The sequence below is a fragment of the Leuresthes tenuis genome, unplaced genomic scaffold, assembly GCF_036924035.1.
Source record: "Leuresthes tenuis unplaced genomic scaffold, fLeuTen1.0.hap1 SCAF_23, whole genome shotgun sequence".
Taxonomy (NCBI): Eukaryota; Metazoa; Chordata; class Actinopteri; order Atheriniformes; family Atherinopsidae; genus Leuresthes; species Leuresthes tenuis.
The window spans coordinates 3,626,422-3,642,116 of record NW_027325377.1 but is presented as its reverse complement, the minus strand read 5'-3'; the positions used below and the strand labels follow the sequence as shown (position 1 = coordinate 3,642,116).

Here is a 15,695-nt window from a genome sequence, read left to right as displayed (position 1 = left end):
ATTTAACTTGAAAAGCCCATCCTGGTGTGGTGTTTAACACTGTTGCCTCACACTAAGAGGGTTCCTGGTTCAAATCCCAGCTGGGGTCATGGGGAGTGTGCATGTTCTCCCAGTGTATGTGTGGGTTCCCTTTGGTGTTTCAGGTTCCTCCCACTGTCCAAAAGCATGCATGTTGGTCAGTTGGTGATACTAAATTGACCCTAGAAGTGGGTGCGAGCGTGTATGGTTACCATCCTGTTTGTCTCTGTGTTCCTTCATGGATTGACGACCTGTCCAGGATGTGCCCCGCCTCTCACCCAATGACAGCGAGGTTAGGCTCCAACCAACCACAACCCTGAATTGGATTAAGGGAGTATAGAAAATGTTTTTCATGAAGCAGTATCTGGGGATCTTGTTCACTTGGGATCCAGCAGGAGGAGCTGAAGAGTGTCACTGAGGGATAACATGGTTTCCCTCGTGGACCTGTTGCCTCTGTGACCTTACGTTGGATGGATCGATTGATTAATTGTTTAGTTTTTTGTACACCCTTATGTAATCACAACATACTCATTTGCATCACCTTTTTTATGTTCTGCACTTAAAGTTAACTTCACTCGAGTTTAATATTTTTTGAGGCGACAGGTTTGAATCATTTAAAGTCTTCCCACGTATGAAAAAACAACCTAAATGAAAAGATTGCTTCTGTGATTGGTTGCTTCCATATCCTGCTGTAACATGTCGTCTCAGATGGTGTTTCTGTTTATACATGTTTACCTCCACAGCAGCCTATGCCAACACATGCCGCTGAAACATGACCACATTTAGCTCGCCTGCTCATCAATATAACTCAGAGCAGTGTGTGTCCTTCTGTGTGTGCGTGTGCTGCATTACTGGGCAACTTGACATCATCATGGTGGAGAGAAACCAGGAGCGAGAGAGCACCACAAACAGAGAATGAGAGCGAGGGGGGTGTCGTTTTGTCTCCCTGCAAAAGAAAACTGGGCAGAAGAAGACTGATGAAAAGCACGGCTGAGGGAAAAATGAAGAGGTTTTTCTGCGTCTCGGAGTGATCATTTGGATTCACTTTTTTACAACAGTGGTAAATATCCGGGGGTTAACCTGAAACGTAGTCATGGGTGAATAGTGGGACTATCAGTGCCCTGTGGATCTCTATCTGTTCCTCCGTTTGGACAGTCTCAGGATGACCGTCACTTATTCCAGCAAAGTAGCCAACGCCACCTTCCTCAGTTTCCATCGGCTGCTGCTGCGCTGGAGGGGGAGCATCTACAAGCTGCTATACCGAGAGTTCATCCTGTTCGCTGTGCTCTACACCGTCCTCAGCATCATATACAGGTCGCGTACACTCACAAAACACAAAATCATGGTTTATGTAAAGAGAAGACAAGTGCATCATACACAATCTTTACAATCATACTCTATTTTGTACCTTTAAGGAACTAAATCTGGCACAATGAATTATGTTCTCCATATCCTCTGATACAACTTAAAATGAATGTAAAGACGGACGATAAGACAGCTCAGCAGAAGTGAAGCCAAAATATTTAGTAAAACTACTATTTGGATGCTAGCTTGGTAATAAGTTAACTCTATGATAAAGTAATCCTACAGAATTTGGCCATTTTTGGCTCTTTGGCTTCCCCTACAGTTGCGTTGAATTTGTTCACGTTAAAGAGGCCGCAAAGACCCTATCAAAAGCCCACAAAAATGTCAAGACACCGTAAAGCAAAACAGTGTGGTGCAGGTTGTAAACTACTGTATCCCAGCCCCCAGGTGCTCTAGGGCAGTTTCAGGCCCAGGAATGTGCACAGTAAAGGCTAACGTACATCAAACTAAGTCAGAAACACATTTTAAGGTTCACTAACCTCCCTTGTGTTGCTTTAAACTGTATGTAAAGATGAACAATGTGACGGCTCCTAAAAGGTGAGGCCGGATTTTTAGATTGCCCTCTGCTGGTTGGTTGTAGGCATTACGCTCTGCCCAGTCCATGTTTACTGGAACAAAAAGTTAAAGATGTTAATTATTTTTCTGATCAAACAGACAGTGTCAAGTGCTTTTTGGTGGCATCCTCAGATTTCTGTTCAGGAACTGTGCATTATGCTAATGCTAATAATGCTGATGCTACAGCTATCAAACTGATAACGCAACTAATTTGTCCTAAAAAGAAGCCGATATCTAGCTAGCCAGTGGTTACCAATTACTTTCTTAGAATTCACACTGAATGTGTTAACCGGTGGATCCCTGCAGTATTTTAACTATATTACACTTTTGTTGTTTGCTAATGCTAATGCTAATGCTAACGCTATAGCTAGCAAGCAGAGAACACAACTTTTCAGTCGTATGAGCTAGTTGTTGTTCACTGATCACGTTCTAAGAGATTATTAACAGCAACTTGGGCCACATTCAAGGGGTTTGTGTTCACATTTGGATAGGGCAGAACAGCCCATTCTCTCTTATATTCTACCATTTTTTGTCAGAACCCCGTTACAAATCAACAAAGAAAATACTCTTCAGCCTAACTGTTTAATGTGCAGGAAAAACTCAGGGAAGCCGTTTTATTTTCCAATGTGCTGGATCAACAGAATGAAGCCATCGATTTTAAAACAACTACGATTTTTTTTACTGAACGTAACCAGGTAGTTGAGATGGCTTAAAGTATCACTGAAGTATGTGGCCAATTTTTGGCTCTTTAGTTCCTCCGACAGTTGTAGGTTGTAACACCACAGTTCTAAAAATACATCTCCATGAGAGCCCTGCACATGTACAGCCACACATATGAATTTGCTGTAATGTTGAGGAGGCAGATAATATACCATCAAAAGCCCACAAAAATGTCAAGTTACCATAAAGAAAAAGGGTGTGGTCCAGGGCTGGAAACTGAAGTTGTTAGCTGCAATTGTCATCTCAAGGCACTTAAATAATATAGTCCAATTCAAGCCAATTGGAGTTCAATTCATTGTAATCATAATCCAATGAAATCCAATGAATTAATTTCAAAATAATCCAATTCATTCATACAGAGCCAATTCAAAAATAATATCCGAGCTAAGGAAACCAACAGATTGCACCGAAACTTGTCTTCAGTCCAATCTCCCGTCCTGAGCCTGAGGGACTGTGGAAAGGAACGACTCCCTTTAACAGGAAGAAACCTCTGGCAGAACCAGAACCAGGAAGAAACCTCTGGCAGAACCAGACTCAGGAAGAAACCTCTGGCAGAACCAGAACCAGGAAGAAACCTCTGGCAGAACCAGAACCAGGAAGAAACCTCTGGCAGAACCAGAACCAGGAAGAAACCTCTGGCAGAACCAGAACCAGGAAGAAACCTCTGGCAGAACCAGAACCAGGAAGAAACCTCTGACAGAACCAGACTCAGGAAGGGTGGCCATCGGCCTCGACCAGCTGGGGTTTGAGAAGACAGTAAAGAGGGAAAAGAGGGAAAAGAGGGGGGAAAAACCCCATAACACCATTCAAAGGATACCTGCTGGAACAGGGAAACACAGGTTAATAACCACAATAATGTCACATGGACATAAAATCATTTGAGAAATTAAACAGGGGGAAAAAGAGCAAAGTGAGGAAAGGTGTGACAGATGAGGTCCCCCAGCAGGCTATATGCTGCCTATAGCAGCTTAACTATGGGATGTTTCAGGGTCAACTGAGCCATCCCTAACTATAAACTTTATCAAAAAGGAAAGTTTTAAGCCTAAAACATCCAACAATGAGATCTTTAAGATATGATGGAGCTCGGTCATTAAGAGCTTTATATGTGAGGAGAAGACTCTTAAATTCTACTCTGAATTTAACAGGGAGCCAATGAAGAGAAGCTAAAACTGGAGAAACACGATCTCTGCTGTTAGTTCTCATCAGAACTCTGGCTGCAGCATTTTGGATCAGCTGGAGGCTTTTCAGAGAATATGTGGGACAGCCCAATAATAAAGAATCACAGAAATATTTATGATCTGAGGCTGTTGCAGAGTTCAACAAATGATAGAAATATTGTGAACATTCATTTAATTAAATGATGGTAAAGTAGATTGCTGAATTCCCTGAAAGTCTGAGGTGTGACCACACATCTTAGCTATAAGCCCATCTTTTAACAAATCAATTATTGTTAATTGCCACCATGTACAATAAATACTGTATAGTTCCCATTTTCTTCCTTATGGAGCTCTATTCACAGGCTGAAGAAGAAGAGTTTTATAGACACCTGTTGGTCAGTTGTGATGAAAGTTTCCTCTGTCCTCCAGGCTCGTTCTCTCTGACCAGCAGAAGAGATTGTTTGAGAAGCTTTCCATGTACTGTGACAGATACGCCGAGCAGATTCCTGTCACCTTCGTCCTGGGTAAGTGCTGCAGAACTGAGGCTTTACTTCAATTAAGGGCTCAGTTCCCTGATGTTCATCAAACTATTTGTCTTTCATCAATCATCAATGATTTTAAAGCATGAATTCTTTAGACCATGTTAGATTTGAAAAGCTTCTTGATGTTGTTTCCCTGTTACAATGAATAAATACAGACAGAATGATGAGGGTGAGGCCCATCGTAATGGCTTGTTTTTACAGCTGCAGGATGTTTCGAACACCTGGTTTTTAGTTTTAGTGCAGAACAATGTCACAAAGACTCTGCAAATGATGATGTAGCTGAGGTCCGGGGCCCTGGACCCTCAGTGGGGCCACATTCAGTAGGTTTGTCTTTCACTAGTTTCAGAAATATGATTAGTTGCAAATGCTTTTTGACCTGCGTTATTAGCTAAGGGCTGCGTTTGGTGTTGCAAATGTGACCTTTTTCTTTAGGTCATACCTTCCTCATGTTGTATTTGTTTTCAATTTAATTCTGCTGCATGAAATAATAAAAAAAGCTCAAGCAAAGTTTATGATAGCTGACCACAAGCTTGAGAATGGAGAAGCTGGGGTGGTCTCAATCTGCCAGGCATGGGTATGTCTGAAAATTAGGAAGAGCTGCAGGGAAGAGTGTTTGAGCAGATCTCTACAGGCATTGGTACAATCCATGGAAACCAAAGTGGGTTCTTCTGCAGATGTTATAAAAGGACAGTCATGTTTGAGTAGTTCTTGTTCGGTTTAGCTGTTTAATTTTCCCATGAAGGACACCTACTGTTCAGATGAAGACTGCAATGAGTTGAAAGTGACTCAAAAGGCAGTATGAGGCCACATGGATAACATGTATGCAAACCAGTTAGGACTCATCTGTACATAGTATCTTTAGGCCAATGCATGGGCAGATATCCAGTGTATGGTACAGTACTGTGTCGGTCTTAATCCAGCCCTCATTTCTTTGTTTTCCCTCCAAGCAGCCTGACTTTCCTCTAATCTCTTAAAGTGTCCTGATCAATAGTTCTCCAGCTTTCTGAAGGTCAGGACAGACAACTTAGCAAAGAAGCCATTTTAAACTGGATCTTTAGGCACTTTGTTACCAGCAGCCTGTCACAAAGACACATCATTTGTTCCCATTTCTTTAGCTGCATCTATGAAAAACAGCAAAGAAAACACAGTTTGACAGACAGAAAATAGGATTTCTGCAGCAACAAGGTGATTCCCAAAGAGCTATTAGCTGAAAACTTGGCATATCTCAGCATGGTGTGCAGTGTGTCCTTAAAACATTTGAGGAAACTGGACAAGTGGAGGACAAAAGAAGAAGTGTCAGGCCTAAAAAACTATCTCCAGCAGATGAACAGGATCTGAAAGTGATGTCCTTAAGAAAGAGGAAAAAATCCAGCTGTGACCTGACAGGACCTGAGAGATGCATCTGGACCTTCAGCTGATCCATCTACTGTTGGCCCAAGCCTCATCAGAAATGGTCTCCATGGAAGGGTGGCTGTCAAGAAGCCGTTCTTAAGGAAGGGAAACAGGGAGAAAAGGCTGAGCTATGCCAAATGACACAAGAAGTGGACTGAAAATCAGTGGCAACAGGTCTTATGGAGGGATGAATCCTCCCCAGAGCCCGGACCTCAACATTACTGAAGCAGTGTGGGATCATCTGACAGAGAACGGAACAAAAGGCAGCCCACATCCAAAGAAGAGCTTTGGGATGTCCTTCAAGAAGCCTGGAGAACTATTCCTGAAGACTCCTTAAAGAAATGACAGAAAGCTTGTCTCAGAGGGTTCAGGCTGTGTTGGACGCAGAGGCATCCAGTGGCCTCTGTGGACTGGTGAGGAGGATGAAATTAATGTCACACAGTGACAGTGGCCAACGAAACTAAATTCTCTTTAAACAGTAAACAACCTGTGCTGACATCACAGTTTGTTTGACTGACGATGGCTGAGCATAACCAGCAAAATTAATATGCAGTAAGTGTAACTTTGAATATGTGGGACTGCGTGAAGTTGGCTTGTAGATTACAGAGCTGTCAGGTTTACAAGGGATTAAAGTTATTATTGTGTGTTATTAATAACAATCACAGAGGAAGCCCAGCTAATGTCAGTCCACATGGAGCAGAGCTTAACCCTCAGTCCCACAGGCTGACAGATGAGTGTCGGGTTTACAATAAACCATAAAGAACTAAAACATATGTGAACAGATAAAAGTCTATGAAAACTAATTGGTTACAACTTAAATATGCTGTAACTGTGTTTCCTGTTGGAGCAGACAGCAGCTGACAAACAGGGTGTTTATTTGTCACATTAGCAGACTGCTAATGGAAACAGATCATTAAAGAGCAGAGAAAGCTAAAAGCAGGATGGGTGTGTGTGCAGCTCATCTCCACCCTGATCCTGCACACTATCTGGATGTTACCAGATGCTTTCCACCGATCATTTAGTGTATTTTTCTAAAAGTTTCTTTAATTATGTGTTTCCAAAACCTAAGAAGAACAGCTGTGGTAACTTTAAGCATGATGTGGAGCACTCAAAGCTTCTCCAGTATCAGCAAAACAAATAAAAACTGGAGAGCACATCTGACCATCTATCAGTCCACTCGAATGAAATTATCACCAGCATTAAAATGGGTTAAAGTAATGTGGTATCTACCAATGGTCTGCCTGCAATCAGAACTACTAAAACTCTGAAATCGTGCAGATGTGAACTTGTATTTGAGATCTATAAATTACTGAATAAGAAAGAAGTGAATGTATCTTTTAAAAGGATTCATTCCCATGAGGGAGTTGAAGGAATTTAGGAAAAGAATATATTTGCCAAAAGATACTATAAACTTAATCTTTCGTGAAGTAAGGCTGAAATTCAGAATATCAACAAAAATCATGGGTAAAAAAAGCTTGTAGGAACACAAAAGAATACAGGAAGACACCTACAGTAGTAAAAGGAAAGCTCAGAGACTTAATAAGCAGGGTCATTTCTTCCCCCAAGCTGGGACCTAACAGGAAATTGGGAACCATCCCAGACATCTGTGTATAATATGTAATCAACATATTAGAGAAGGTTAAACAGGTCTTACTGGAATGTAGGGAGTTAATATCACAAGTTAAAGAGGAAAAGCTGAATTTATGTTAAAGACTTTACTTGAAAAACCTTCTCTGAGAGTTTCGAGGGCTTTACTTAAATATCTTTGTTTCTTCAGTTTCTTAAAAAACAGCATATAAGATATGAAAGGAGACGATGGATCATCACATCTGGGTTAGCCAAATTAGCCAAAATGAGTTGATACTTAAACAACGGATGAGGATCTTTTGCTCCTTTGTTTGTTTAACATTTGGCCAAATTTGAATAACCTGTCTTTATGACCCAGTTAGTTATACATGCCCCATTTTACATATGAACTCATCATTAATTAATCATAAGGGCTTGAATAAGGGCAGCTGGACTTCTTCTTCATGGATCTTGAAGACATTTCACGTCTCATCCGAAAGGCTTCTTCAGCTCTGAACTACATGTTGGGTGTCAGGAACCGGCAGGACACAGATGCAGGATCTTCACAATAATAGTGTTTATTATAATAAATCCCTCGTTGTTCTCCTTGACAGAGGAAAGCAATGGGCTGCGGAAAACCTACCACACTTACCTCGATTAATATATTGAGGTGAGTGTGACTATAAAACTCCAGGAGGAAAACCAAAACCTATAGAAATTTACAAATTAACTCTATGCTCTCTATCAAGAGGCGTAACGAAAACAAAGATGATGTCCTAATAATCCACTCATGGAGGCTCTATGAAAAACAGACACGGCACTACGAGGCTCTCCTTTAACGGAGGCACTATGAGGCTCTCCTTTAACGGAGGCCCTATGAGGCTCTCCTTTAACGGAGGCACGGCGAGGCTCTCCTTTAACGGAGGCACCGCGAGGCTCTCCTTCAACGGAGGCCCTATGAGGCTCTCCTTTAACGGAGGCCCTATGAGGCTCTCCTTTAACGGAGGCACCGCGAGGCTCTCCTTCAACGGAGGCCCTATGAGGCTCTCCTTTAACTGAGGCCCTATGAGGATCTCCTTTAACTGAGGCCCTATGAGGCTCTCCTTTAACGGAGGCACCGCGAGGCTCTCCTTCAACGGAGGCCCTATGAGGCTCTCCTTTAACGGAGGCACTATGAGGCTCTCCTTTAACGGAGGCACTATGAGGCTCTCCTTTAACGGAGGCCCTATGAGGCTCTCCTTTAACGGAGGCACTATGAGGCTCTCCTTTAACGGAGGCACCGCGAGGCTCTCCTTTAACGGAGGCCCTATGAGGCTCTCCTTTAACGGAGGCCCTATGAGGCTCTCCTTTAACGGAGGCACCACGAGGCTCTCCTTTAACGGAGGCCCTATGAGGCTCTCCTTCTAACGGAGGCCCTACGAGGCTCTCCTTCTAACGGAGGCACGATGAGGCTCTCCTTTAACGGAGGCACCACGAGGCTCTCCTTTAACGGAGGCACCATGAGGCTCTCCTTTAACGGAGGCCCTATGAGGCTCTCCTTTAACGGAGGCCCTATGAGGCTCTCCTTTAACGGAGGCCCTATGAGGCTCTCCTTTAACGGAGGCCCTATGAGGCTCTCCTTTAACGGAGGCACCACGAGGCTCTCCTTTAACGGAGGCACCACGAGGCTCTCCTTTAACGGAGGCCCTATGAGGCTCTCCTTTAACGGAGGCCCTATGAGGCTCTCCTTCTAACGGAGGCGCCATGAGGCTCTCCTTTAACGGAGGCCCTATGAGGCTCTCCTTTAACGGAGGCCCTATGAGGCTCTCCTTTAACGGAGGCACCGCGATGCTCTCCTTCTAACTGAGGCACCACGAGGCTCTCCTTTAACGGAGGCCCTATGAAAACTTAACATGAAACAAAAACACTCCTTCTAATGGAGGCGCTATAAAACTTTATTCTAAGAACGCAAAACGCTCCACTAAAGAAGGAACTATGAAAGTTATCGTGAAACAAATGAGAGAGAAGTTAATATTTCAAAATAAAACAGGAAATGATGAGTCAAAACATTATTCAAAACATAAAGTGTCACCGAGTCCTGACAGTGGGGGTTATCAGCTTCTAAGCAGAGAGGGTCATTACCGTCACATGTCGCCGGACCCCCGACCAATATGATTACAGATGAGAGCTGAAACGTCTTCAAGATCCAAGAAGAAGTCCAGTTGCCCTCATTTAAGCTCCTAAAATAACCTGGATGACTGAGGATCTTCATCATCATCATTACGTGTAAATGTGATTCGCTCTTTTAGCTGAACTGTGTTTGTGTTTTTAGGTTTTTATGTGACTCTGGTGGTGAATCGATGGTGGAATCAGTTTGTTAACCTTCCTTGGCCTGACAGACTCATGTTTCACATCTCCAGGTAAGCTCAACTTCTACTCTGCCCTCTACAGGCAGAGACAGGCACTGCAGAAACACTGTCTTCAAAAACAACGCCGTCGATTCTTTGTTCATGCAGGCAGGGATTCAGTAATAACAATCAAACTGCCTCCAGTGGTCGTGAGAGGAAGTGCATGTTAAGAGCTTTTAGTTAACATTAGTGTGGTACAAAGAATGTGTTTTAGTTTTAACCCAAAGGTTTGTTTTATCTGAAACAAAAGGTTTTGATATCTAACCTTAACTCAGTGATGCACTGAGGTCATACATGGCATTGAACTCGCACCACATGGTTAAGAGGGCTGATTACATCATGCCATTGTAAGTTGGTACCTATGGGGGCTGAACTTTAGAGGACAACCCAATTAGGTCATATTTAAGTGCATATCTGGCTGTTTTGATTGGAGAACTTGTAATGGTAGCTAAATAAAACTGGTTTGGACCTCAGTTTTGGGGCTTTAGATGTTTGTTTGTTTTTAGCCAGACCATATTTGGACAAGAGGGTAGAGCTGGAGAGTGAAACCACTGGACTGGAAAAATATGCATTCCTGAGGCCTAATATCTACTCAGTGTTGGGATTACTTCCAGAAGGTCTGATCAGGCTAGTCTCTTATAAACAGTGTATTTTCTTTGCAGGTATAAATAGGAACAAGGGACACAAATAAAATCCCGAACACCCCTATTTTTCTTCTTTGCATATGGCCAAGCCCACTGGTTTTACTACCTGCAGACACTATACAGCTTGGTTTGTTCATCCCAAGCTTTGATGGGCATTTTCTTTAGTTTTAGGTAATAAATGTGCTTCAGATTCGTTTCACCACTGGTTGGAAACCCTTTTACAGCCATGTTTGAGGCGGCAGAATAACAGGAAACTGGATGTTTCACTTGATGTTTACCATGAACAGTCCATCTGACCGTGTCCATCTTCTCTGCTTCCTTCAGCTGTGTTCAGGGCAAAGATGAATACGGGCGCCTTCTGCGGCGAACAATGGTACGTTACGTCAACCTGACGTCGCTCCTCATTTTTCGCTCCGTCAGCACGGCCGTCTGCAAACGCTTCCCCACCATTGACCACGTGGTTGAGGCAGGTTTGTGACCAGTTTTATAGCGAGTTATAGTGCAGTTGTTCTGTATAAGTGCGTCTGTTGTGTACTCGTCTGATCTGAAATGGTCAAATTCAAGTCTGTGTCTCTCTTCCTGGAACTGGCTGATCTGACTCAAGAGATCGGCTCATTAATGACAAATTAGAGCAAGACTGGGAGCTGCAAAATCAATTAGGCCTTCTTGCAGCTCAAATGTCTGTCTGTGTGGTTTATTTCCACCTCCACATTGGAGAAAGATGGAAAAGGTGGGCCCCACTGTGTTTTAGACTACAGGCTGTTGCTAGGTTATCGTGTTCTAGTGACCTCCTTCAAACAGACTCTGCAGGTCACTGGTTTTTAATGATCTGTGTCTCCACCTGTAGGCTTTATGACTCCTGAGGAAAGGAAGGTGTTTGAGAACATTCGCTCTCCTCACCTGAAGTACTGGATTCCTGTTGTGTGGTTCTCCAACCTGGCATCTAAAGCTCGGCAGGAAGGACGCATCCAAGACAGCATCGACCTGCAGAACATTCTGAATGTGACGCCTCTGATTACGCTAAACATTTCATTTCTGAGATGCACTTAACCCTATTTTCTTTACACTGCATGCCACAAAGAGTTAGGGTTCAGAGCTGGTGTGTCAGTATAGTTGGTATATAATATAATATTAGACATCAAATGCAGACTTTGTGTTCATGGGAAGCTCCTGAGTCTTAAATGGAAGTAATTTAGAGGCCAAAGGACTGAAACTACACTTTGGTTTCACAACACGCCCTCACACCTGTACTGCGGTTACATAAAACCTTATTTGTGCTCATGCTTTTCAGTTTGCTATTTCACCAGCATCAGTGCATGATTAATGACACACTAGATGTGCAGCAAATCAGTTTAATCCATTGTTTCGAATTTGCCTTTTATGAAGATTTGAACGCTCTCCTCAGCCTCAGCCCTCCCCTGCACGAATCCCACTAAGACACACAAAAAAACAACATTTCAGTTAGAGCTAGTTGAGAGCTAGTTCCCATTTTGTTAGTTATTTGGTTTGTTTCTTGATTCTGCAACCTCAGACCTCAGGTTGGTAGCACAACCGATTTATTTTAACACCTCAAACAGGCCGCAGAGTGGGAGAATTGTCTTTACTCCGCCACAAGAGACATTTTTTAAAGTTAGTTTGAAGTTTCCCAGTGTTATATTGGACTAAACTTCCTCAATAATTGAAGGGAAATTGTAAAAATGTGCCTTACAAACTGAAAGAAGGTAAATTATTCTGTTTTATCAGCCACATGTAGTATGTTTCTAACAAAAGTTTTACATTCAACCAAGATAATAACCTCAGATCCTGTAGAAACTGTAATAATGATATCTTATTAATCCGACTTACTTTATATATGTCACCAAATAGATCCAAAGACATTTTCACCATTAGTGCAAAATCTGATTTGTTGGAGAGAAAAAGGCTCTTAAGCACTTGCTCATCCTTAAAAGCCAATTTAAAGCCCTATTAGTGACTACAAACAACAGAAATTTGACACTCTGTTTGCTTCCAGAAGGGTGGATGACAGGGATTTCTGACAGTTAGCATAATGAGTTACAGAAACTGTAACTGTTGTTACTGTTGTTTCCTGTCTGTGTTCAGGAGATGAATCTGTTCAGGACGTGGTGTGCGACTCTTTTCGGCTACGACTGGGTCGGCATCCCACTGGTTTATACTCAGGTCTGTCCTCCCGGCCTCATTTGAAAATTAATTGCATCAGGAATAATTACTGTAACTGAATCATAGCTCTGCCTCTCCATGCAGGGAGGGAGGGATGCACAGTCTGTAAAGTCTGTCTCTCTGTGTGTCTTCAGGTCGTCACTCTAGCCGTCTACACCTTCTTCTTCGCTTGTCTGATTGGTCGTCAGTTTCTGGACCCCTCTCAGGGTCACCCCGGGCATGACCTCGATCTTTACGTCCCCGTCTTCACTCTGCTGCAGTTTTTCTTCTATTCAGGCTGGCTTAAGGTCAGACAACTCCTTCATATCTTTTACAGCAGACCCTGCTGGCTGAGGACTGGCATCGACAGTTTGTTTACCTTTGAAACAAGTTGCTAAGTAACCAAAACTGAAATGACTAAAATGACCAAAAATTAAACCTCAGTCCCAAAGAGGTTCGGATGCTGAGTAAAATTATGATAATAACAGAATGCAATGATTTTTTTCATACCTCATAAACCAATATATTTGATTAAAAATAGAAAACATCTAATGTTGAAAATGAGTTATTATTTGATGGCAGCAAAACGTCTCAAAAAAGTTGGGACAGAGACAGCAAAAGGCTGGAAAAGTAAGTGGTTCTAAAAAGAAAAGCTTGAGAAACTTGTTGTAAGTAATTAAGTTAATTGGCAGCAGGTCAGTAACACGACTGGATATTTGTTATAAAAACTTAAAAAGGCAGAAATAAAGATGGGCATAGGTTCAACAATCTGCAAAAAGCTGTCTGCAAACAGTGGAGCAACTTCAAAAGAATGATCCTCAGGCTTTATATATTCCATCATCTACAGAACATAATGTCATCAACGGATTTAGAGATGCAGCTTAAAGCTCCATCAGATGCAGGTTAAAGCTCCATCAGATGCAGGTTAAAGCTCCATCAGATGCAGCTTAAAGCTCCATCAGATGCAGTTTAAAGCTCCATCAGACGCAGCTTAAAGCTCCATCAGATGCAGCTTAAAGCTCCATCAGATGCAGGTTAAAGCTCCATCAGACGCAGCTTAAAGCTCCATCAGATGCAGCTTAAAGCTCCGTCAGATGCAGGTTAAAGCTCCTTCAGATGCAGGTTAAAGCTCCATCAGATGCAGCTTAAAGCTCCATCAGATGCAGGTTAAAGCTCCATCAGATGCAGCTTAAAGCTCCATCAGATGCAGCTTAAAGCTCCGTCAGATGCAGGTTAAAGCTCCATCAGATGCAGGTTAAAGCTCCATCAGATGGAGGTTAAAGCTCCATCAGATGCAGGTTAAAGCTCCATCAGATTCAGGTTAAAGCTCCATCAGATGCAGCTTAAAGCTCCATCAGATGCAGGTTAAAGCTCCATCAGGCAGAGAAGAAGCCACATGTGATCCAGAGACATCTTCTCTGGACCAAAGCTGGTTTAAAATGGACTGAGGCAGAGTGGGTCAGATGGATCAGAACCTGAGGCTGCGTCAAACCACAATCCAGCTTCTATTCCAGCAGCACCTGCCTGCAGTCCAGATGTTTCAAGAGTCAGGCTGCTGGACTGACCTGCTGCAGTCCAGATGTTTCAAGAGTCTGGCTGCTAGACTGACCTGCTGCAGTCCAGATGTTTCAAGAGTCAGGGTGCTGGACTGACCTGCCTGCTGTCCAGATGTTTTAAGAGTCAGGCTGCTGGACTGACCTGCTGCAGTCCAGATGTTTCAAGAGTCTGGCTGCTGGACTGACCTGCTGCAGTCCAGATGTTTCAAGAGTCAGGCTGCTGGACTGACCTGCTGCAGTCCAGATGTTTTAAGAGTCTGGCTGCTGGACTGACCTGCTGCAGTCCAGATGTTTCAAGAGTCTGGCTGCTGGACTGACCTGCTGCAGTCCAGATGTTTCAAGAGTCAGGGTGCTGGACTGACCTGCCTGCAGTCCAGATGTTTTAAGAGTCTGGCTGCTGGACTGACCTGCTGCAGTCCAGATGTTTCAAGAGTCAGGGTGCTGGACTGACCTGCCTGCTGTCCAGATGTTTTAAGAGTCAGGCTGCTGGACTGACCTGCTGCAGTCCAGATGTTTCAAGAGTCAGGGTGCTGGACTGACCTGCCTGCTGTCCAGATGTTTTAAGAGTCAGGCTGCTGGACTGACCTGCTGCAGTCCAGATGTTTCAAGAGTCTGGCTGCTGGACTGACCTGCTGCAGTCCAGATGTTTCAAGAGTCAGGCTGCTGGACTGACCTGCTGCAGTCCAGATGTTTTAAGAGTCTGGCTGCTGGACTGACCTGCTGCAGTCCAGATGTTTCAAGAGTCTGGCTGCTGGACTGACCTGCTGCAGTCCAGATGTTTCAAGAGTCAGGGTGCTGGACTGACCTGCCTGCAGTCCAGATGTTTTAAGAGTCTGGCTGCTGGACTGACCTGCTGCAGTCCAGATGTTTCAAGAGTCAGGGTGCTGGACTGACCTGCCTGCTGTCCAGATGTTTTAAGAGTCAGGCTGCTGGACTGACCTGCCTGCAGTCCAGATGTTTCAAGAGTCCAGCTGCTGGACTGACCTGCTGCAGTCCAGATGTTTCAAGAGTCAGGGTGCTGGACTGACCTGCCTGCTGTCCAGATGTTTCAAGAGTCAGGGTGCTGGACTGACCTGCCTGCTGTCCAGATGTTTTAAGAGTCAGGCTGCTGGACTGACCTGCTGCAGTCCAGATGTTTCAAGAGTCAGGCTGCTGGACTGACCTGCTGCAGTCCAGATGTTTCAAGAGTCAGGCTGCTGGACTGACCTGCCTGCAGTCCAGATGTTTTAGTCCGGGTGCCACACGGTGGTAAACATGGACCTGTCCCAAGCTTTGAGCTGTGTTGCTGCTTTCAAATTCAACATATCTTTCACAAAATAGCAAAACATTTCACTTTCAACACCTTTTCTTTGTGTTATTCCAGATAAAATTTTGGTTTATGAGTAAATGAGCAAATAATTGCATTCTGTGTCTCGACCTGTTTGAGATGAGTTTTGAAATCCTTTCACAGAGGTTTTATTCTAAAGCAGAAACCAACACATCCCGGGAAGCTGCCATAGGGTCCGTGTTTTAGCCCTTTACCTGCCAGTCACATGTATCTTTATGAAAAGTATTCCCTGATCTAATAACTGTAACTCTGTCTTATTTTCCTCCTGACTACAAGACTTAAGATCTGTAGATCTGTTTTTATCTCTGG

General features: G+C 43.5%; 1 protein-coding gene across 1 annotated transcript in view; it reads left to right on the top strand.

The window, feature by feature from the left end:
* Positions 1-873: 873 nt before the first annotated feature.
* Positions 874-15,695, top strand: part of LOC140283199 (bestrophin-3-like) — a 21,071-nt gene continuing 6,249 nt past the window's right edge. Inside the window, exons 1-7 of the mRNA XM_072377910.1 lie at positions 874-1,332; positions 4,245-4,339; positions 9,627-9,714; positions 10,671-10,816; positions 11,194-11,348; positions 12,447-12,524; positions 12,659-12,811. Of these exons, the coding sequence (XP_072234011.1) occupies positions 1,181-1,332; positions 4,245-4,339; positions 9,627-9,714; positions 10,671-10,816; positions 11,194-11,348; positions 12,447-12,524; positions 12,659-12,811 (867 nt within the window). The 5' untranslated portion in view covers positions 874-1,180. The remainder of the gene's footprint in view (positions 1,333-4,244; positions 4,340-9,626; positions 9,715-10,670; positions 10,817-11,193; positions 11,349-12,446; positions 12,525-12,658; positions 12,812-15,695) is intronic.